This window comes from Hemicordylus capensis, chromosome 4 (genome assembly GCF_027244095.1).
Source record: "Hemicordylus capensis ecotype Gifberg chromosome 4, rHemCap1.1.pri, whole genome shotgun sequence".
Classification (NCBI taxonomy): domain Eukaryota; kingdom Metazoa; phylum Chordata; class Lepidosauria; order Squamata; family Cordylidae; genus Hemicordylus; species Hemicordylus capensis.
Window position 1 is genome coordinate 60,960,040 of NC_069660.1, and position 23,770 is coordinate 60,983,809.

The 23,770-nt window shown below is 44.4% G+C and overlaps 2 protein-coding genes across 3 annotated transcripts; one reads left to right on the plus strand and one right to left on the minus strand.

Moving 5' to 3' along the window:
* On the minus strand, positions 1-23,770 carry LOC128325182 (adenosine receptor A3-like). 2 transcript variants are annotated; one of them, XM_053250694.1, is made up of 4 exons: positions 23,567-23,770; positions 11,621-11,739; positions 3,070-3,689; positions 1-720 (listed from the first exon to the last, which is right to left on the minus strand). In XM_053250694.1, the coding sequence occupies exons 3-4, from the start codon at positions 3,417-3,419 to the stop codon at positions 117-119; spliced, it is 954 nt and encodes a 317-aa protein (XP_053106669.1). In that variant the 5' UTR covers positions 3,420-3,689; positions 11,621-11,739; positions 23,567-23,770; the 3' UTR covers positions 1-116. The 2 variants fall into 2 exon arrangements, with proteins under 2 accessions (XP_053106669.1, XP_053106668.1); XM_053250693.1 differs by lacking the exon at positions 11,621-11,739 and having other exon boundaries at positions 23,567-23,767.
* Positions 17,055-20,489, plus strand: LOC128325186 (adenosine receptor A3-like). The gene is made up of 2 exons (XM_053250699.1): positions 17,055-17,489; positions 19,788-20,489. The coding sequence occupies exons 1-2, from the start codon at positions 17,161-17,163 to the stop codon at positions 20,392-20,394; spliced, it is 936 nt and encodes a 311-aa protein (XP_053106674.1). The 5' UTR covers positions 17,055-17,160; the 3' UTR covers positions 20,395-20,489.

Below are 23,770 nucleotides of genomic sequence, written 5' to 3' on the forward strand. Positions count from 1 at the left end.
TATTAATATGAATATTTTATTTATGTATTGCTTTTCAGCAAAAGCTCTCAGAGTGCTTTACAATAAAACATAATGGTAAACAAAGATAGGATTTTCGGTGGGGCTATGCCTCCATTTCAGATATTATCATCAGTCACTCCCTCTGATGCTGTAATCTCAGCTCTAGGCACATCTAATTCTTGTTTCAAAATCAAGATATACGTTTCTCTGAACTTCTTGATCCTGAAGGCATAAACAACAGGGTTCATGGCTGAATTGGCGTGGGAAAGCAGAATGGCAACGTCTAACAGATACAAAGGAATGCTACACGTTTGGCAGAAGAGTGTGAAGGAGTTGATAACTATTAGAGGCACCCAGGAAATAATGAATAAGAAGAAGACCAGGGCCAATGATTTGACCATCTTGAACTCCTTCCCATAAAATATTCTTCCTTCTTTGGCACCTGTTACATTTTGTTTCAGTTTTGTTTGCATGATGTAGAAGATCGCTGCATAGAGAACACACATGATCAGCAGTGGGACAACAATCCAGGAAAAGAAGCTAAAATACACCACATAATCCATGCTCATCACTGCTCGGTAATAACATTTCAAGTAGCTGGAGCTGTGGGGATCCCTTTGGTTCCATCCAAACATGGGCAGAAGCCCGATCAACAGAGACACAAGCCAAGAGGTGCCAAGAGCCACCCAGATTCTTCTTTGTGTGACAATTGTCCTATACCTGTTTGAAAAAGAAAATCTTCAACATGTGAATTACAAATCTTTTAAATATTTATTTGCAGCATCCTCATACAGTATGACTGGTAAGACTCAAAGACATTTCAGGCCAAGGAAAGATCACCTTTGGGGGCATTTGTATTCACTGAGTGACATCCTGACTAACATAGCACCAGTCCAGTGCAACATCAGAAGTACCAGCACTGCTGTTGAGTTCCTGACTAATGCAGCACGTTAGCCAAATTCAGACATTATGCTGTACAAGTATACAGATTTCTGTACACTCATACACATGTCTGTGTGAATGACTGTACCTGTGTTCATTTTAAAAGTGAGCCTGGATACAGGCCCTTCAAATGCATGGTACAGATAAGAAGTGCACTTCTGTACCTGCATTCAGCATAACATGTGAATGACTATATCTGTGTACAGATTAGGGTTGTGCACGAAACAGATTTTCCATTTTGTTTTGAGCTCGGGGGGTAATGTCGGTGGCCGAAGTGTTTCATCAAAACAACAATTGAACCAGTTGGAACAAACTTGAAATGTTTCGAGTGTTTCGGCCATAGGGAACTGTTAAGAGAACAGCCTGTCTGAGGGCTCCCAGCAGCACCCCTACATCTGATTTGGAACTACAGGCTTGTAGTTTCCATTTTGACTTGTGGGATTGTGAGCTCCCCATTTGCCTACATGGGCTAACTCCCAGGAATAAGTCACCTAGCAGGTAGCATGGGAAGGTAACTCCAGTGTCAAGCCTGACATACAACTGAAAGAGGAACTATTCTCCGTGCTTTTCATGCACAGAGGATGTTGCCAAGTTAAGGAGAAGCTATTTCTCTAAAGGAGTAGCTGAACCTCTTATTGGTGTGGGCACAAAAGATTAGCCTTCTAGCTAATCGCCTGGACAGGAAGAACAGATAAGACTGCAGCAGGCTTATCCCTCTAACATATGTGTTAATGGTTGGCATGAATCATGGGGAAAGTGCTCCTTATGTTAAGGGAACATCTTCCACCCAGAAGGTCTTCCGGACACAAGATAAGATCTGGGTCAATGGGTTTTTTTTACATACAAGTTGTCTAAACCTTTTCACTTCATTGTGCCTTAGAGCAAACCCACCTAGGATTGAAAAGGACAAAATGTATTCTTTTGTCTGCCGCATATGCCACCCTTTTCTGCAAAGAGGTATGGTCAACATTTGGCCCCAGGGCAGGATTCTGCCTATTTGTACCACAAACCCCATCAAGCAGTGTGCTTCTTCTCTAGATTCACCCACTGCATGTACGTGCTTTTGGGCATCAGCTATTCCATCTGGCTGTGCCTTGGCCCTCGTGCCCATCCCACTTTCAATCTCCAGTTTGTCCCTGTCTCCAGGCCCAATCTGTGCAGCACATTTGGCTGCATCAGAGAACTGGTCCCCTGGGATCAGGCCATCTTTTAGACTCTTACTGGCTTCCTGATCCGTGAATGGCACACGTATCTCCACTCCTAAATCCCGTTTTTCTGCTTGTCCCTGGAGAGAGGTCCCTTGGCACCTGCTGAGCAACAACTATCCGACATACCATTGGAAGGATACAGGTGTATTAACCAACCTCTAATCCAAGCTCTTTTGCTCTCCTCCCTCCTTGCTAAAGCTGTTTTCTAAAGGCCCATTTCTCCAACCTCCTTGAGTTGATTTTAATTTGGATCTCAAGCGAAAATGCCTCTTCATGAGTCTCAATTTAGTATTATTCATCTTATTAGTTTTGTCAGTTAATATTGTGTTGCTTATTAATCAATAACTCCTTCCTGTATCCCTATTACCCTAAATAAAACTGATTTTATTTTGATTTTAACTCTCTGTCATCAATTTCCAAGATCAAAGCTTTGTACAAATTTATTCTGCAATGAGCTGCTCACTCTAGATTCAGTTAAATTTGCCTTTATCTGAGAAGTGACTGATAACCAGCCTGTTCAAGCAAATGGGAAACTGGAAAGATGGCTTTGGTGCCAGAGATATGGAACTGTATACAGGTTGTCATTTATATTTGGGTGGGTTGGAAGAAAGCACAGGGAGAGTATTTCATCCATCCATCCATCCCCACCACAGCATCCCTCCAGTGGCTTTTGCTGGTGTCTATCTTGTGCTTCTTTTTTAGATTGTGAGCCCTTTGGAGACAGAGGACCATTCTATCTGTCTGTCTGTCTATCTATCTATCTATCTACCTATCACTGTATACCAATTTGGGTACTTTTGTTGAAAAGCGGTATATAAATATTTATCGTATTCATCTTCATGAGCTGTTACACCACTATGAAATAAATTGCAACTTCCTCGACTACAATCCTTAGTCCCAACTTAATGGTACTACTCACCGTGTGGCCAGTTTCACTCTTAGGTACCGATCAATTGCTATGGCCAGCAAGGACATGATGGATGCATGACAAAAGACCATCAGTATGCAGCAGATGAAGAGGCAAGCATAGAAGTGGAGCACAATCCCCAAGCTCACTACGATGGCCAAAGGAATCACAAGGACCCCAACCGCAATATCAGCCACTGCTAAGGAGACAATGAAGTAAAAGGTGGTGTTCTGGTAAGCAGGGGTGAGTTTCACCACCCAGATGACCAGGGCATTTCCCAAGGTGGCACTCACTGCTATCAAGGACTCAATAATGATGTAGACAATGAGTTGGATGTCCATGGTCTGGTTGCTCTCAGTCATCTTTGGTTAGAAGCCAAATGTGAGAATCCAGTAGGAAAAAGCTGGGATGTGAACCTTCACCTGAGATGGCAACCTGTCTTAATTTTTTCCAAACCTGAAATTTCACTTGATATGCAATTGCAGATGTTGTGTGAGCACACCGCCTCTCAAAAATGTAAGTTTTGTGTAGGAATCCAAAGGGGGGAAAGTTGTCTCTAGAGGTTTATCCTTGTTAATCTCCCAGAATCCCTGGTGATCCTTCAGATTCCAGGTGTGCTTTGGCAAGTTATCCTGAAACAAACAACACATTTGAAGCACTGATAAAGATCAATAAACCAATTAAGTAGAGCCTTTGAGGAGGAAAAAGAAGAAGTATAACCAAGATGTAACATGAAATTCCATAACCAAAAAGCAATCATACCAACTTCACCAGCAGATTTCCAGGTAGTACCCTAATTTTGCTTCTGACAACTAATTTTATCACAGGCTAGATAAGGATACCTATTACCTTATGCATACATCCCCAAGATCTCCAGTAAAGAAGGACTCTTAAATAATTTTTTCTACCAATTAACTAGAAATGTTGAAAAGGTTTCTGTTACATTGCCCAACCTCACAGGAAGTTACTAGCTTCATTCAAGAACTAAAAAAAACATTTAAGGGGAAGTGGGCTTGTATATCTATGTATATCTATGTCCGCTGCAAATTAAATTCAGCTCAGGTTGGAACCCATGATCCTAATAATACATTCATGCACTATCTGAAAACAATGAAAGTAAGTTCATGGTTGCCTTTATAGGGCAAGAGTGCTTGAACAGAGAGCATTGGAGACTTATGCAATAGATTGTGAGGTTTTGGGGGCAGGGAACCATCTTTTTTCCCCTGTGTAGGCCACTTTGAGAAGCAGTATATACATGGTAATAGTAATACACTGTTTATTTAAGAGAAACATAGGAACATAGGAAGCTGCCATATACTGAGTCAGACCATAGGTCCATCTCACTCAGTATTGTCTACACAGACTGTCAGCGGTTGCAGGCAGGAATCTCTCTCAGCCCTATCTTGTAGATGCCAGGGAAGGAACTTGGAACCTAGATGCTCTTCCCAGAGCGGCTTCATCCCCTAAGGGGGATATCTTACAGTGCTCACATTTCTAGCCTCCCTTTCAGATGCAACCAGGGCAGACCCTGCTTAGCTAAGGGGACAAGTCATGCTTGCTACCACAAGACCAGCTCTCTTCCTTAAGAAAAGACACAGGCTGAGCAACAAATCAATCTTATTGTGAAATAAGGGCAGCTGGTTCTAAAAAAGGTATCATATGCTGATTCACAATCTATAGCTCTGGGTTCATGGCACACAGAGAGAGAGAGAGAGAGAGAGCAGTTTCCTGGGATGGTGGAATAGTCGCCTATTGCTCTTCTCTTGTAGCAATGTAACCTAGCACCACCATTGCATTCTGCAACTGTATGCATTATGGAGGCTCTCCATGATCCAAGCGAGCTGGTCTTGTGATAGCAAGCATGACTTGTACCCTTGGTTAAGCAGGGTCTGCCCTGGTCCCATATGAATGGGAGACTAGAAGTGTGAGCACTGTAAGATATTCCCCTTAGGAGATGGAGCCACTTTGGGAAGAGCAGAAGGTTTCAAGTTCCCTCTCTGGCTTCTTCAAGATAGGACAAGATTTATTTATTTTTTTTAATAGGACAAGATTTTTTAATTGAACCAACAAACTACCAAAGCATACAGTAGGGCCGAGAGAGAATCTTGCCTGCAACCTTGGAGAAGATGCTGCCAGTCTGTGAAGACAATACTGAGCTAAGTAGACCAATGGTCTGACTCAGTATATGGCAGCTTCCTATGTTCCTATGTCCCTATGTTATCCTATTTATTACGAAGTTATGCTTCACCACACCCTCATTCTCTTTGCATGTACGATTTCATTTACTTTCCAATCCAGAGTGGAGTATCTAAGGATTGCACTGTTGAGTGGTTATTATAGTGGGACAGAAGTAAGTACATAAGTTGACAGTGCTAGTCCAATGCAATACCACTGAAAATCTTGGCTGCCTTCAGACATAATGGGGAGATGGAGGCAAACATGCAAGAGGTTCAAGACTGTGGTTGCCCAAATGCGTAAAGCTGTGGTTTCACTGTTGAACCGTGGGTCGGGTTTTGACCCCAAACCTAAATTTGAACTTCCGGTTTGCTTTTACTACCGAAACCTCAGGTTTGAAGGCAGCATCAGGTTGTCCGGATTCTGCTGCCTTGTCCTCTGGTTCGTGCAAACTATATAAACCAGAGTTAAGGGTTGGAAGCTCCTCCCTCTCTCCTACTCAGTTTAGAACAAAGCTAAAATCTGTAAGTCGAATTAAAAGCCTGGTGAACAAATGTGTCTTAACTGTAGAGATGTGCACAAAATGAATTTTTTAATTCATCTCAAATTTGAATCCAATTCCAAAAATTTGTTTCTAATTCAAATCAAATTTCAAATTGATTTGACCCTGTTTTGGTGCCTTTTATAACCAACCAGGGAGCATGAATGGTTTTTAAAAGGTGCCAAACAGCTCTGGAATTGAATTCAAATCAAATTTTGAAAACCCAATTTGAATTCAAATTGAATTGCCTTTTTAAGGGGTGATTCAATTTGAATCTGAATCACTCGAATTACCCAGACTTGAGTTGAATTTATTTGGCTCTGAATCGATTTGCACATCTCTACTTAACTGCCTTCTTAAAAGTTATCAGAAATGGGGAGAACTCTTACTTCAACAGGAGTACATTCTGAAGCCTTGGGTCAGCAATGGTGGCAACTGCAGACAGACCTCCCCAGATGATCTCAATAGGTGGTGGAGCTCATAATAAAGAAGGCATTCTCTTAAGTTCCCTGGACCTAAGCTGTTTTAGGGATTATAGGTTATAACCAGCACTATGCATTTTGTCTGGAAACATATTGCTGGCCAGTGCAGTTCTTTTAGTATAGGTCAGGCCTGCACAACATAAGTCCTGGAGGCCGGATTCAGCCCACAGAGACTATTTTACTGGCCCCCAGGAACCCTGCTGCTACACTGGAGCTGGAAACTGCCTTATAGCGCCATCCTATGCATGTTTGCTCAGAAATATGTTCCATGGTGTACCCAGTGAGGTTTAGTCCCATGTAAGCGTGCCTAGGATTGCAGCCTGAAAGCAATGACAATTTAGGGAGAAGAGAGGAGTTGGCATTTATTTTGGGCTGGCTTGCACTCCAGGGACCCCACTGATTGAGCAGGTACAGGACCTATTTTCTGGTCACTATTCTTGGGTCCATTGACAGGGGGAATAGATCCACAAGTAACTAATATATATTTTAAGTTTAATGTAATAATGTGCTAAAAATTGACCTTGGCCCCTGCATGACAAGTTGTGGTTGATTCTGGCCCACTAGGGCATTTGAGTTGTGCTGCCCTGGTATAGGTGTAACGTGGTCTCTTCGAGAGTTACTGGACTGCGTACAGAGGAAGCCCAACATAGAGCACATACAGTAATCAATCTGGAGACACCAGAGAGAGGCTTGGATCCAGAAGTACTCCTAGACTGCATACTTGTTCCTTCTAAGGGAGTATAACCCTATCCAGGACAGGCAGACTGAAGCTGTCTCTTGAGGTCCAACCCCACACAAAAAGTACCTCCATGTTATTTGCATTCAGTCCCGGTTTGTCAGTCCGCATTGCTAATGGACGTAGGGGCTGCTCTGTGTTTACTGATTTATACATCGGGGCAGTTGTGATCCACTCCCATTAGCTTAGTAGGCACGAAGTAGCGCCCAGCTCCACTAGCAATGCAGATGGGCTGTTGACTGGCACAGAAACAGCGAGTGCACCTTCCTCTTCAAAATACCACGGCTAATCTCTCAGGACAGCCTTTCCATGAGGAAGAGTGAACCTCATGCAGAGGTGTCTGAAGAAACTCAGAAGGCAGCAAGCAGTAGCTCCTTGACAACATGGGCATCACCCTGCCACATGCTGCCACTGCTCATCCTCACCCCTCGGGGATGCTGTTCATTTCTCCATCCCTATCCTGCTGGGATGTGTCTCTTATTTCCCCTATCCACCCTGACATGGGCTAGGGACACTCCTGCCACCACTGCCTGACTTGGTGGCATAGTCTGAGAGTGTTTGCATCCCATCACTGCCTCAGTAGTATGGCCTACAAGTGCTGAACAACCATTTGTCGATTGGCAGGGGAGAGACGACCTTCTTCTCAGGCAGCAAAATGTCTTGGACCGCCCCTGTGTCCCCATACAAGGAATTGAGGGAGATTTCTGGAAGTTTGAAAGAAGGGGCAGGAATGGAGTGTACACAGTGTAGGGCTTTGTTTGACCCCCACGCAGGAGTCTTCGAACTTCAGCACTTGATGGTCGTGAAGGGAGAAGGGGTAGAATAATGCCCTTGATGATGCACAGTGGCACGGCGGCACCACTGCACACCGGATTTGGGTTACTGTGCATTCATAGGACAGCCCTAAGCCTGCAAGGAACAAGCAGAACAAACCTTTTTGATGGCCCCACCAAAATTATGTATTTCACACTTTGGGAGATAAAATTCTGTCTTTGGGCCTAAAATAAACCTTGGGTTTGACATCTACAGAGGACACCGCAGTCTCAAAGAGGTACTCGATAGCTATCACTCGAGTTCTATTATGTTCATGCTCTTTTATCTTAAAATCTTGTTCTTTACAATAGTTATGAAGCCTAAAATAAAGATGTTCTCTGAATCTTCCTACATCAGGAGTACATCTATAGATCAGATCTACTTTTGTCTCCACATTTTGACTGAGATGTTAAAACCACTTATAAAACCCACAGTTCAGGGCTGTTAAAATGTGCAACTGCCGTTCATTCTTTTTTTTTAAAGGAACAAATAAAAACAGCCCTGTTAGATCAGGCCCAAGGCCCATCTAGTCCAGCATCCTGTTTCGCACAGTGGCCCACCAGATGCCACTGGAAGCCTACAGGCAGGAGTTGAGGATGTGTCCTCTCTCCTGCTGTTACTCCCCTGCAACTGGTACTCCTGCCTTTCAGACTGGAGGTAGCCTATAGCCCTCCAACTAATAGCCATTGATAGACCTCTCCTCCATGAAGTTATTCCCCTCTTAAAGCCATCCAGGTTGTTGGCTGTCACCACATCTTGTGGTGGAGAATTCCACAAGTTGATTATGCATTGTGTGAAAAAATACCTCTGTTTGTTGGTCCTACATTTCCTGGCAATCAATTTCATGGGATGACCACTGGTTCTGATGTTATGTGAGAGGGAGAATTTCTCTCTGTCCACTTTCTCCACACCATGCATGATTTTATAGACCTCTATCATGTCTCCCTGCAGTCATATTTTTTCTAAACTAAATAGCCCCAGGTGTTGAAGCCTTGCCTCATAAGAAAGGTGCTCTAAGCCCCTGATCATCTTGGTTGCCCTCTTCTGCACCTTTTCCAGTTCTACAATGTCCTTTTTTAGATGTGGTGACCAGAATTGTACACAGTACTCCACGTGTGGCCGCACCATAGTTTTGTATAAGGGTGTTATAATAGTAGCCGTTTTATTTTCAGTCCCCTTCCTAATGATCCCTAGCATGGAATTGGCCTTTTTCACAGCTGCCACACATTGAGTCGACACTTTCAATGAGCTGTCCACCACAACCCCAAGATCCCTCTCCAGGTCAGTCACCAACAGCTCAGATCCCATCAACGTATACTTGAAGTTGGGGTTTTCATCCCAATGTGCATCACTTAACACTTGCCAACACTGAACCGCATTTGCCATTTTGTCGCCCACTCACCCAATTTGGAGAGATCCTTTTGGAGCTCCTCACAATCCATTTTTGATTTCACTACCCAAAAGAATTTGGTATCATCTGCAGATTTGGCCACCTCGCTGCTTACCCCTACTTCTAGATCATTTATGAATAAATTGAAAAGTATCGGTCTGAGTACAGATTCCTGGGGTACCCCACTTCTTACTTCCCTCCATTGTGAAAACTCTCCATTTATCCCTACCCTCTGTTTCCTGTCTTTCGACCAGTTAGCAATCCACACATGTACTTGTCCCCTTATCCCATGACTGCTAAATGTTACTGGCCAACATGATGAACAGTGGCATGGAACCACTGTACACTGCATTTGGGCTGCTTTGTACACATAGGACAGCTCCAAGCTTGCAGGGAACAAGCTGTTGCACACTCAATACTAGGAACATCGGATGCTGCCTTATACCATGTCAGTCCATTGGTCCATCTAGCTCAGTATTGTCTACCCAGGCCGTGGCTTCTCCAAGGTTACAGGCAGGAGTCTCTCCCAGGAGATGCCAGGGAGGGAACTTGAAACCTCCTGCATGCAAACATGCAGATGCTCTCCCCAGAGCAGTTCCATCCTGAGGGGAATATCTTACAGTGCTCACAGGTAGTCTCCCATTCAAATGCACACCAGAGTAGACCCTGTTTAGCAAAGAGGACAATTCATGCTTGCTACACCAACACCAGCCACTGCTATCACTCCCATTGTCCAAAATGGGAATAACTTCAATAGCACTGACTGCACAGCTGCTCATTCCCTATAGCATCAGGGCTGCCTTACAAGCCTGCAACAGCCTTGATGTCGTGCACAGTGGTGCTGTACCACTGCATGTGTCAGCCAATGGGAAATTAGAAAATATTCTCTTCCTCCCACCACTCATAGCAGCAGAGCTGTGCACAAGTTTCCCTTTATTCTCATGCTGGGTGAGATATATTGTGTCTGGATGAGAGGTGGCCAAAATAAATGCTCTGCTCCCCAGGGGAGTGAAAGAAGCAGTCCCATTCACATCTACTGAGCCCTTCAAAAGCACTGGGGCGGGGGGATCCTTCACAAGCAAAGGGGTGGGGAATCCTTTAAAAGTCTTCTAAGGGCAGCTGGAGTGGATCCTCACCAGATTTCCCTTTACAAACATAGTCCTCAAACCAAGTCGAACTGGTTTGTATCAGACTAGGCCTAACCCAGTTTGATTTGAACTGTTTCTGCACACATCTAAGGCCCGCCCTGACAAATACCTCTTGTTATATAAGCTGTGGTGGACTAGAACCCATGTCACTAGATGCATGATGTGTTATACTCAGTTGGTAGATATGGTGTTATGGCAGCTGGCCAACCACTTCTTTATCAGGCAAATTACTAGAGAATAGCTGAGGATAACCAGCTGATGAGAACTAATGATTAGGAGATACACTGTTTCCACAGTAGCCCTTTTTTCTCTATAAACCGTTTCTTACAGATAATTCAAACACATTGAATTGTTGCATTCCAGTGTTGTCTGTCAGAGGCGTAACTAGGGAAAACGGCGCCCGGGGCAAGCACTGAAATTGCCCCCCCCGCCGCCGCCGCCCCCACCGCCCCTTAGCTAAGCAGGGTCCACCCTGGTTTGCATTTGAATGGAGACTAGAAGTGTGAGCACTGGGAGATATTCCCCTCAGGTGGTGGAGCCACTCTGGGAAGAGCATCTAGGTCCCAAGTTCCCTCCATGGCAGCATCTCCAAGATAGGGCTGCAAGAGACTCCTGCCTGCAGCCTGGGAGAAGCCGCTGCCAGACTGGGTAGACAATACTGAGCTAGATAGACCAATGGTCTGACTCAGTATATGGCAGCTTCCTATGTTCCTAAATACTACTGCAGCACACACACAAGACACCTGTCCCATCCTGACACACAGCCAACTTCCATAATCAAGATCCTACACCTACACACACACACACACACACACACACACACAACTGCCTACTCCTAGATTTACAAGGAATACAAGCCACACCTAATGGCACAGCAGGGAAGTAACTTGCCTAGGGAGCAAGATGGCAGCCAGATGTGCAAATGCTTGTGCATGCTCAGGGAAGAAGTTAGATGTGGCTGCCAAAACCAGCAGAGCAACTGCCACCTTGTTCCCAACTTCTGGTATGCACCTATAGATCTTCACTCTATATACGTTTTAAATCTCTTGCCAATGTTATTTCTACAAAGAAGGATCTTCTCTGAAGGAAACAAGCCGGCAGCTGGAACATTGCTCAAGCAAGTGGGAAGTAAACCAACACACAGCTTTTTCAATCACTTGATAAATTACACAGAAACTCCTAGATGTCCTAGATGCCTCCCAGTTTCCATGATATCTGACACCTCAGGGTGGAACTATGTAAATAAAATGGTACAGAAATAAAATCCACATAATTTACCTTCAGTATCAGAAGTGCACATTGGTGGTCCTAAGGCACTTGGAGGGATAGTAAATTCTTTACAGGTAACGCACAGCAGTCTCCAAGACTGGTTGTGAGACAACAGTCAAGATAGAGATCTTTAAAGAATGCACAGATATTTTTTTAAATGTGCTCATTTTCAACAGATATCTATTTTTAATTTCAAATACTGCAGAAGTTGGTACGCCACATCTGCAAGATGTTTGCTACACAAATAAACTTCACATAAACCCCAGAGATCCTAATGGAAAACTATGCACATCAAACTACTTCCTCCTGCTGCCTCCAGCAATGCATTAAAAAAACAATCAGTTTATAATATAGAACCATCAATGTTGCTTCTATATTGCTGTTCACTGACACATTATTGCCTCTTTGTGTTGCACCACCAGTTAAGATTCTGTGCAAGCTACAGTTCTACACTAGGGTAGTTGTAAGAAGTTTTCAGCAACTGAACAAATATAGCTTTTCCATTTTTAACTTTTATTTAGTCATATATATGATCAGTCTAGCATCTCGGTAACTGTTTAATGAAGTAATCTGTGAATTCACTTAGTTATATATTAAATTTATCTGTGTTATCCAGTTATATTGGTGGTATAGATATAAGCTAGCATACAAAAGAAAAAGTAAATGGTAAATCACATTACTAGACAATTCATGAAGGTCATGAAGGTCTTCTAATAACATTGGGAAGATAACACTAGGGAAGTTCTCCTGCAGTTCCAAAGTCAAATAATACAGCTAAAGTGGGCTGGGTTGAGAATGTAACTAAGCAATTCCGTAAGATGTTGGGCAACATCAAGACTTTTGTCAGATGAACAAGTTTTTTTGCCACTAAAGGAACACAAGCTTCAGCTTCTTACTTCACCAACACAAATAGATTGAAATCAATCACATATACATGTGATTCAAAAAGAAAACATACTTGCAGTTATGGGCAGCAAATAAAGTGTTTAGAACACTAGAGCAGCTACATGACTTGCTTACATAGTCCATGAGAAAAAAACAAGATTTTACAAAGTCTATAAAATAACACTCAGGTTTCAAAGAGAAACAGTGGGTCCATCTGCTTCTTTAAACAGTTTTTTAATGAGCGAAAATTACCGAGTCACTTTAGTTTAATATTGATATATTATTATTATTCTTTTGAAAACTTAGCCTACAGAACTGTTGCCACTCAGCTTTCCTTGTGGAGCAGGATCAACCACTGTTTTCTCAGGAGGAAGAGGGGGGAGAGGCAGAGAGGAAGGAAGGAAAAAGAAAAGAGGAAGAGGAGAAAGGGAGAATGAGAAAGAGAAAGGGAGAAAGAGAACAAGAGGAAGGAAGGAAGGAAAAAGAGAGAGGGAAAGGAAGAGAGAAAGGGAGAAAGAGAATGAGAGGGAGGAAGAAATGAAAAAGAAAGAGAGAAAGAGAAAGAGAGAGAGAAAGAGAGAGGGAGGGAGGGAGGGATAAGAGAAAGAAAGAAGAGAGAGAGTGCCTTGGATGAAAAGAGGAACAGGAAGATCTGAACTGATGGGGGCTGTGGGCTCTTTCTTCTCCTCACCGAGAGTTCCACATCAAAGGGTCCATGAGGGTTGTTAGCAAGTACAGAGGGAGGCTCTGTACAAACAACGCTTTGACAAAATCGAGAAGGAAACGATACTCGCCCAGAGAGAAGAGGATATGAGGGGAAGATCACCAGCAGGGTTAGGGAGATTTGCCTCATACGAAGACTGAGGGGCCGAGAGGGAACATCAAGCATTAGAGGCGCCGCCGCGCCGGGCGTCATCCTGCTCAATTCTCAAAGAAATGAAGCAGGATTGTGCCTTCTTTGGGGGCGGGCTTGTTTTACAGCACCCCAAGTCCGGCACTCCTAAGTCCACTTTAACTGAGCTAGCATCAGAGCGGAGTCTACACGCCCAGCTGCGCTGCGCGTGCCCCAGAATTGCACTGCGTCCCTCGGGATGGAGAACGCGCGCCCGGTCAGGTCGCGGGCAGGAAAGTGGGGTGTGCTTCTTGGCCGCCGGCACCGGCAAGAAAAGGGGGATCACTGTCTGCTAGAACTAGAAGAAACCAAACCACCAGACGGAGGCAGAAGCCGCCGCAGTGAGTGGACTGCTCTGCTCTGCCGGGCCCTTCCAGAAGGAAGGGCACTACTCTGATCAAGTTAGTTCAGTTCACCCTTCCCGCCGGCGGCGCTGAGCCGCTAACAACGAGACCACGATTACAGGATCCGCACCACCCCTCCAAAAAGCACCATTTTGTAGACCCCGCGGGGTCAGACAGAGAAGAACATAACACACACACACCTTGACTGAGAGTTCAGTGCACGCTTGATGGCCCCGACTCGAGGTCTGTCCACCCGCCCCCACCGGCCCTTGTTGTGTTGTCCCCGTCCGTGACCCGTCGTGCTGCCCGGTCCTCCTGCCTGCCTGCGCCAGCCCCAGCAACGCTCTCCTCTCGGCAGCAGCGCCACGTGCAGAAGGCGAGCTGAGGACAAGCACACTTTCACGCATGCGCAGCGCGACTCGGCACGCCGGCCGAGTCGCGCGTGCGCTGCTCTCTAGTTCCGTGAGAAATGCATGTTGCTGTAAGCATGAAATTAGGCGCCCGCCGGCCCGCCGCCAACAAGGCAAGCCAGGCTGAGGCCAGCAAAGCAAGGGGGGTGTGCGGGCGCATGGAAGGGACCGCGTGGGGGAGGGGGCGCCGACGAAAAATTTTTTATTAATTTTTTTTAATTTTTTTTTTTAAATTGGCAATGGTGGGGGTCATGGCGGCGCCCCCCACGTGACCAACAAGGATGGCGCCGGGGGCACGTGCCCCCCTGCCCCCCCCATAGTTACGCCACTGTTGTCTGTATTGTCCTTCCATGTTCCTTCAGTCATGATTTGTGCCATTTTTGTTTGTCTGTTTTGCAGCATTCAGACATGATTGCAGCACCAGCCTGTCCACTGTGGACAAATTGCTATGGAGGCTTTTAAGTGTGCCTGTGCTTTTAATTAAGAGCTTCTTCTTTGTCAAATTCTACCAATTTGATTTATTCTTGTTCTCCCAGGGGAAAGGCTGTAATTACTAGTTATTTTATTCATTCATTTATTCATAATTCTATCCTGCCTTTCTTTCAAGGCAGCTTACAAAACACAATTTTAAAACATCATTTTTTAAAAACAGTCTAAAACAATGTAAATGTTAGCCAGACCCACTTTACAACTAAAAGAAACATACAGAAAGCAAGAGCTCAAATTTCAGAAGAAAACCTTAACAAAAACCCAGCTGGAAAAAAGTCTTCATCCTATGCTGGAAAGACACACAGAGGAGAGGTCAGCCAAATTTTAAATGGGAGGGTCTGTAGGTTCCTTCCTTCCAAATCACATAAGTGTTATTTTGCTATAAAAGAAAGAAAATGAAGGAATGTTTCTGAGCCCCTGAAAAAGGATTTTTCTGAAATGTGTAGGGTTGAATATAAATATATGTGAGGCACAGGGTTCCCCTTCCTTTTTTTTTTTCTTCAGTGGTGCCTCCACCCTCCTTTTTAATTCTGAGAATGGCAGTTGAGCAGAAATAAAGAAGGAACCAATGTTCTTCCTAGAAACCTAGAAACACTGGGATTGGAAGGCAACTGATAACAACTATTGACCTCATCAGTTGCTAATGGCCAGCTTGGTTTGTCAGTCCAAACATCTTGCCCCTTCCCTGCCTCCGCATCTTCCAAATAAGGCATTGCAGTTTCACTTGGGCAACATTGTTTGCACTTTCAGAAGCCCTTAAAGAGTGCTGATAAATCTGACAATTCTGACAGCAAATCTGACAGCATAGATCTAGCCTGATAATTCCGACCCAAAAGAGGCTCCCTGCTATCATGTCTGATTAGAGCTCATAATCCAACATAGTACTAGTGTGTCTGAAAGCTCCATAATATCTGACATGATGCACAACCCTGCTATTTATATATTGTTATATATGCATGTGCTATTCATTTAATTAATTGATTTTTACACTTATATCCCGCTCTTCCTCCAAGGAGCCCAGGGTGATGTACATGGTTTAGGTTTATCCTCAACCTACCTCGCAACCTTGTGAGGTAGGTTAGGCTGAGAGATAAGTGACTGGCCAAGAATCACCCAGTGAGTTTCATGTCTGAATGGGGATTTGAACTCGGGTCTCCCTGGTCCTAGTCCAACACTCTATCCAATACATCATGCTGGCTATGTATGCTTATAATGTATGCTTTGTATCTGGCTGTCAGGACATGGGTTACAAATGGGTGTTGTTCTTTATACTTTGAGTAACTGCCCTCCCGAAACAACACAATGGACTGGCAATCCCCCATGCCACCCCTTCAATGTGTATCTGACTTCCAGCGCATGAGTTAAAAAGTGGTATTGCTCTGTGTGTGTGTGTGTGTGTGTATATATATATATGTGTGTGTGTGTGTGTGTGTGTATAAATTTATTCACACAGACAGGTGTTATTGACTGGTTTGTTTTATCCAGACATTGAGTCCTTCCCAAGGACCTGGGATGGCTGAATTTTATTGTCAATGATGTTGCTGTTGTCATACAGTAGATATCGTCGCAGAAAATAGGCTGTTCCCAGTAAAGTTACTTTTTGTAATTGGCTGATGGTGATTTCTGTGGCCACTATGGTGTTGAGGTGCTCTTCAAGGTCTTTTGGAACAGCACCCAGGGCGCCAATTACCACTGGGATTATTTTGGGGTTTTTTTTTTGTCACAGCCTTTCAGTTTCAATTTGTAGATCTTTGTATTTTGTTATTTTTTCTATTTCTTTTTCTTCTATTCTGCTATCACCTGGTATTGCTATGTCGATTATAAATTAATTAATTATTGATGATGATGATGATGATGCCACCCTTCATCCAAAGACCCCAGGGCAGTTAACAAGAAGATAAAAACAGTAATACAACTTAAAACAGTAATACAACTTCAACAAAAACATACTGATTAAACAAAACAAAACAAACCAGCTATGTTAAAAAGAGAGTCAGGGGCCAATTATTGGTCAAAAGCCTGTATTAAAGGGGTGGTCTTCAGATTCCTCCAAAAGGTTGGGAGAGAGCCATGTGGATCTCAGCTGTGAGCAAGTGACTATAGATAGCAGATCAGCCAACACACACACACACACACACACACACACACTCTCTCTCTCATTGACATTCATCGAAGCAAGCTAAGAATGGGCAAGTGCCCATTATTGGCATCCTTTAGGGGTACTGAAACTTTCAAAATGAGAACCTTCTATCAAAATCAGAGCCAGCACTAATATAAAGGGCTGAAAAGAGCTTTTGACTTCCTCTTGAAATGAAGAGGAAGGAGGAGTTCCGTTCCTAAGAACATAATCATGCTTATCTGCAAGGGACATATGATTTTTCTTCTTCTGAGAATTGCATGACTATGAAAGTAGAGTGGGCCGGTCCTTTTGTCAGAGAGCCTCTTTTTGTTGTTCTGTCAGAAGACTCCAATTTTCAGTTATTTCACACTAGATTCTCCAGCCTTGAGGAAAAGAAGTTGACTACCAAGATGACAGCCATTATGGACTATGTTTACTTTTCTTTTGAGGCTGTGATTGCAGTACTTGCTATCCTGGGTAATGCCCTGGTCATCTGGGTGATAAAGCTGAACCCAGCCTTTCAGAAGACTGTCTTCTACTTCATTATCTCACTGGCACTAGCTGACATTTGTGTTGGGCTTGTCATGCCTGTGGCCATTGTGTTGACTTTAGACATCCAGATGCAACACATTTTCTGTGTCTTCATGTGCTGCCTGCCAGTGGCATTTACACAAGCCTCTATCATGTCTCTGCTGGCCATAGCCATTGACAGATATCTGAGATTGAGGCTGCTGACCCGGTGAGTTGAACTTGTCAAAGCTGCCAATTTTACCAGGATGGATTTAATAGCAGGGTTTGAATGCTCAAGCTGAGATGCAGGGGGTTTGTTTGCATTAGGTGTTGAATGTGCTCAAGTATCAATTTGTGTATTTGACCAACTGGGTTCACACATGTACATTTTCAGCATATAGGTACTGGTGCAGATAGGATTGAATTTTCAAAGTGGCTTGGAGAGAACAGTTTTTGACACATTAGCTTAGGTTTGTATGCAATATTTCCCTCCCCCCACCCTTCCCATAAAATTGTAAGTCTACAGTAGGCTATTTAATTTATTATACAAATTCTAGCACATCTTTGGCTGTTAGACAGTTGTGCAAATTTAGCAAATTGCACCATTTGTTGCACAATTCAGAACATTTGTTTAAAAAATATTAAATAAATGAGAATTCAGGAGCACCATTTCAGATCTGGCGGTGGGGTAGAATTCTAGGAATGGACTTGCCAAGAATATTTTCTCAGCAAGGTTTCAATGCTTAGGCAAGATTAATTTTTTTAAAGTACACCTTAAGAGCATTTATTGTGATACTAATACCTCATGGGGTCGGGGGGGGGGGGTAGGGCATGGTTGACCAAGGCCTGGGGGGAAAGTGTGAACAGCTGGTAGGGGTACACACAAACTGTTCAATGTAGAACCGGTTTGTATGGAACCGGGCCAGTTTGATCACTGACTGAACTGAGGCCGGTTCAGTCTGCAATAGAACTGAACTACGCCCAGTTTGAGAGGAACACTTTTACATTGAAGGGAGCCAGCGGGGGAGGGCAGCGAGAAAAGTAATATCAAGTACTCTGGCCGCTCACCCCCTCCCTGGCACTGCCCAAGTGCACGGAGGGCTGTATTTACCAAGGCACCCACGTAGCAGCAGCCTTTGCACATGCCCAGAGGTCGGAACCATACAGGCAGCTTTGTAAACATGTACTTCCGCGGACTTGGGCAGTGCTGGGGAGGGGCAAGTGGCAACCCAATTCTAACGGAACCACAAGTTAATTGGTGCAGACCCCAATCAGCTAGATCCAGTCAGGGATTGCTTCTCCCCTGACTTCTCAGGCAAAGGTGTATACCTCCACCTCCCAGGGACTGAGAGAAGAGTGTGACCAGTTGGACCCAACTGGAGAGTGCTTCTGTTCTGCTGCTTTGTCACGCCAAATGTGTCACTAAGTGTGATCTTGGCAATGCACTTGGAAGTATTGGAGGTTTGATTCTTTCTTTCCTTCTTTAACTCATATAGTAAACAGTAGTAGTTTTGTAAGGCTATGAGGGAACCTACAGTAATTAAGGAGTACAGCTCTGAAGTTGGTTGCAGCTGCGAACTATCCCTTCCCTGTCACTTCCAGTTTTGGAAAGTATTGAAAGGAAAGTTAAGGAAAGTTCTGATATTTGGGTTTATGTATTTTAACTGTTATAGCCTAATACCTCATAACAATGCTATTGTCACATATGAATAATCATTTTTTACTAGTAAGCAAAGATATTCATGCATTTGGGTGCTTTTAATTGTTTATAACAGTCAGTGTGTAAAGCCTGTGGCTGACATACCGCACAACTTTTTGTTCACATTGCAATGTTTTGCTTGTGCAGTTGCACAAAATCACTATTTGTGCTATTGCAAAAATTGCACAATATGGCCATTATTTCCAATGGTCATACTGTTGTGCAACTCTGATTGCCCCATTTTTTGTGATAACACAAATTTTGCTTTTCATCAGCTGAGCAAATGTATCACCACATGAATGTAAAGTTGTGCCCTATGACAGCTAGAAAGAGAACGCTCCTTAGAAAGAATATGTGCTTTGAAATTGTCCCTAAACAACTCTTATAGCAAATGGGGACCCGTGAGCATGTTCTTCCCAAGGGCTCACAACTTTTCTCAAGGGATCCCCCCCCCCATGGAAAGGGTAGTGCAAAAGCTCTCTACAGCTGCTCTCAACTTGTTTTCCAAAGGCAACACAGTCTTTGGAATAGTTGCCTTGAAGACTCATCTAATTGAACGAAGCTTTTATTTGACTTGACTAGCAAGCTAGAGGTTGCCAGTTCGAATCTCCGCTGATATGTTCCCCAGACTATGGGAAACACCTATATCGGGCAGCAGCAATATAAGAAGATGCTGAAAGGCATCATCTCATTCTGCACAGGAGATAGCAATGGTAAACCCCTCCTGTATTCTGCCAAAGAAAACCACACGGCTTTGTGGTCACCAGGAGTTGACACCGACTCAATGGCACACTTTACCTTTACCTTTTTACCCCCCCCCCCAAATAGGTACAAGATGATAACCAGTCGGAAAAGAATCTGCATGGCTCTAGGAATAGTCTGGCTCCTGGCTCTTGTGATGGGATTTCTTCCCATGTTTGGATGGGCAACAGGAAAAGAAGAAAATTCAACCAGTGTGACATGCAATTTCACTGCTGTGATGGATATGGAGTACATGGTATATTTTAGCTTTTTCTTCGGCACTCTCGTCCCACTGATCCTCATGATAATCCTCTATGCAAAGATCTTTTGCATCATCCAAACAAAACTGAAGCAATGTTCTCTGGGCATCAGAGGAACAGGAATATTTTATAGGCAGGAGTATAAAACAGCCAAGTCTTTGGCCTTAGTACTTTTCTTATTTGCTGTGTGCTGGCTGCCTATGTGTATTCTGAACACTATCACCCATTTCAACAAAACTCACGAGATCCCCAGATATGTCGTACAGATTGGCATCCTCCTCACCCACTCCAATTCAGTCATGAACCCCATCATCTATGCTTTCAGGATAAAGAAGTTCAGGGAAACTTGCATTCAGATTTTTAGAACCTACGACCTGTGTAAAGACCCAGAACGTGATGTACCTCATGTTACCACTGCATCTGAACACATATAGCCATCTTCATGGAATCAGATCATCCATCCCACTAGTCCTAGAATTTTCTGCTCTGACTGCGGTTTTCCAAGACTTTGGGGCAGAGGACTTTTGCAGCACTGCTACCAGCTGGAAATGCTAGGGATTAAACCTGATGCCTTCTTCACCACCACCTGGAGGGAATCCTTCCCACCATACAGTGTTGTGCCTTGCACAGTGCTGGACGACTGGGCAAAGAGGTTTTTATGGGGGAAGCACTGGGTAAAACTCTCTCTCTCTTTCAGTGCTCTGAACACACCTCCCAAGATGGCGCTGTAGCTCACATGGGCCCAGTTTCTCTAATAAACCCTGCTAACTTGGCAAAGAGGCACCTTTTAATGTGGTGATTCTCTTTATTTAGCAGGGGGAGAGTAACTGGCCCTATCCACCCCCAGCACAGTACCTCCAGTGACTGTTGCTGGTGTCTACCTTATGTTTCTTTTTAGATTGTGAGCCCTTTGGGGACAGGGTTCCATCTTATTTTTGTTTATTATTTCTCTGTGTAAACTGCTCTGAGCCATTTTGGGAAGGGCAGTAAAGAAATCAGAATAAATAAAAATAAAGAATAAATAAAAAGGAGACCCCTGATGCCAAGGACTGTGCAGGGGTCAGCTTGGTGAGAAATGACTCTCACATTGAAGGTTCTTCTCCCCGCAAGTGGCCTCCACTTGCAAAACAGTGACGATCATTGATCTAGGAAGAGATAAGCTTTTGTCACCATCTAAGGGAAGTACAGACTCATCTAGTTAGTCAAGCAGAGGCGTAACTAGGGAAAACGGCGCCCGGGGCAAGCACTGAAATTGCGCCCCCACCACCACACCCCCAACATACTGTGCATACATAACACATGTTTGCCCACCATAAGCAGATTCCTACATCAGATGCCCACATGCAGTATATACTCCTATGTTGTGGAGGAGGAGAGCTGGTCTTGTGGTAGCAAGCATGACTGGTCCCCTTAGCTAAGCAGGGTCCACCCTGGTTTGCATTTGAATGGGAGACTAGAAGTGTGTGCACTGGAAGATATTCCCCTCAGGAGATGGAGCCACTCTGGGAAGAGCATCTAGGTCCCAAGTTCCCTCCATGGCAGCATCTCCAAGATAGGGCTGCAAGAGACTTCTGCCTGCAACCTTGAAGAAGCCGCTGCCAGAATGGGTAGACAATACTGAGCTAGATAGACCAATGGTCTGACTCAGTATATGGCAGCTTCCTATGTTCCTAAATACTACTGCAGCACACACACAAGACACCTGTCCCATCCTGACGCTCAGCCAACTTCCATAATCAAGATCCTACACACACACCACAACTGCCTACTCCTAGACTGACAAGGAATACAAGCCACACCTAATGGCACAGCAGGGAAGTAACTTGCCTAGGGAGCAAAAGGTTGCAGGTTCTAATGGAAACACCTATATCGGGCAGCAGTGATATAGGAAGATGCTGAAAGGCAACATTTCATACTATGTGGAAGGAGGCAATGGTAAACCGCTCCTGTATTCTATCAAAGAAAACCACAGGGTTCTGTGGTTGCCAGGAGTCAAAACCAACTTGATAGCACAACAAACCACACCAGGGCTACCAACTTTCCAATAAGCCTCTGTACCCCCTTCTCAGTGTTCCAACAAGCCAGCAGCCAAGTCAGGTACAGAAACATCAAATTGCATTTGACTTAAAGCAAACATATATAGCCAGGAAGGAAGGAAGGAAGGAAGGGGGAAGGAAAGAGATAGATACATAGACAGATAAATAGACAAGAAGTGAGGGAGTAAGGGAGAGCGAGTGAGAGAGAGAGAGAAGGAAGGAAGGAAGGAAGGAAGGAAAGAGATAGATAGATAGATAGATAGATAGATAGGAAGTGAGGGAAAGAGAGAGAAAGAAAGAAAGAAAGAGAAGAGGGAAGGAAAGAGAGAGAAGGAGTGAGGGAGAGTGAGTGAGAGAGAAAGATAAAGGAAGGAGGGAAGGGGGAAGGAAGGAAAAAGATAGATAGATAGATAGATAGATAGATAGATAATAGGAAGTGAGGGAGAGAGTCATCAATCAATGACTATCAAACACTAAATAAAGGTCATGAATTATATCCGTGGACTGATTTTAGTACCATATTATTAATTTTTCTTTAAAGCTTTTCTAGTGCAACGCAGCTCTCATATCAGAAGTGCTTGGTTATTATCTGCTTTAATAGAGAGCTCTTCGAAAAAAATCTAAGACAAAAGCCAAGTACTTCAAAACTTTCACAAATTTATATTAGCCTCTCCATGACGGTTCAGCTCTATTGTCCTTCCCTTTCTCTCTCAGCAATCATTCCTTTGTATGTGCAATGGAATAGCTGAACTGGGGAGGGAGCAGGGCAGGAGGTCTTCCACAATGTTAAGCACTTAACTACTTATTTTAAAACTAGAATGATGACACTAAAAGAAATAATAAAGTACCATCTTATTCCATATATTATTGTGACACCAGAAAAAAAAACTGAGGTGGAGCACAGAAGGGGGAAAGTGTACTTATGGGTGGGTGTAGCAGCTCTCCCCCTATGAAATCACCACTTTAAAAGGTGCGTCTCTGCTCAGCATTTTCTCCGGCACAAAACTCAGTAAGCTCTAGAGACAAAGGGGTTAATTAGCTAATTAGGCACTGCGGCTCGCATGACACCTGAAGGAGATCTGCATTTTTGTCTCACTCAGCAGCGTCCCATGGGTTTGCAAGCACTTCGCAGAGAGGAGGGGCGGGACAGACAAAGATCGCCTTTCGTGGTGGCGCCTGTTGGGCTCACGCGCGCAGCCTCCCAGTTTTGCCACACCGACCCTCGACTGTAGCTGCCTGGAGGAGCCCCCGCCCTCCTCCTTCTCCATTCAATCAGCCCCGGGCAGGAAGGCTGAGCAGAGACTTTAGGCGCTATAAGGACGGGGAGAGAGGCACTCTCTCTTTCTGGACACACACAAAAAAACACCACAGCATGAAATGATCCTGCCCGGAGTGCAGCAGGGCTGTGGCGGCTGCTTTCTCCTTCCCAATGCTCCTCCTCCCACCAGCCCCGCTGCTGCCTGCGCCCCAGACAACTTTGGGGTCAGCAGCTGCTGCCAGCCAGCGCCAGCTCTCGCGCTATTTTTAAAAAAATAAATTTTCAAGAAGAGCAGACAGAGAACACACACACCTCCTCCTTGTCGACGACGATCACCAAACACTCGAGGTCTGTTGTTCTCCACCCGCTCTCGCTGTGGCTCTGCCTCCGACGCCACGTGCAGAAAGTGCTGGGGATGCCGACACACGCATGCGCAGCGGCGCGACTCAACCAGCTTACACTGATCAAGAATGCGTGTGTGCCCGCCCCCTAGAGGGCCTGCCGAAGCAAGCCAGC

Excerpts from the sequence above, each read along its gene's own strand:
- LOC128325186 (XM_053250699.1), top strand. The coding sequence starts at position 17,161 with ATGACAGCCATTATGGACTATGTTTACTTTTCTTTTGAGGCTGTGATT. Across the intron at positions 17,490-19,787 it reads AGATTGAGGCTGCTGACCCG|GTACAAGATGATAACCAGTC; the intron begins GTGAGTTGAACT and ends CCCCCCAAATAG.
- LOC128325182 (XM_053250694.1), bottom strand. The coding sequence starts at position 3,419 with ATGACTGAGAGCAACCAGACCATGGACATCCAACTCATTGTCTACATC. Across the intron at positions 721-3,069 it reads AGAGTGAAACTGGCCACACG|GTATAGGACAATTGTCACAC; the intron begins GTGAGTAGTACC and ends TTTTTCAAACAG.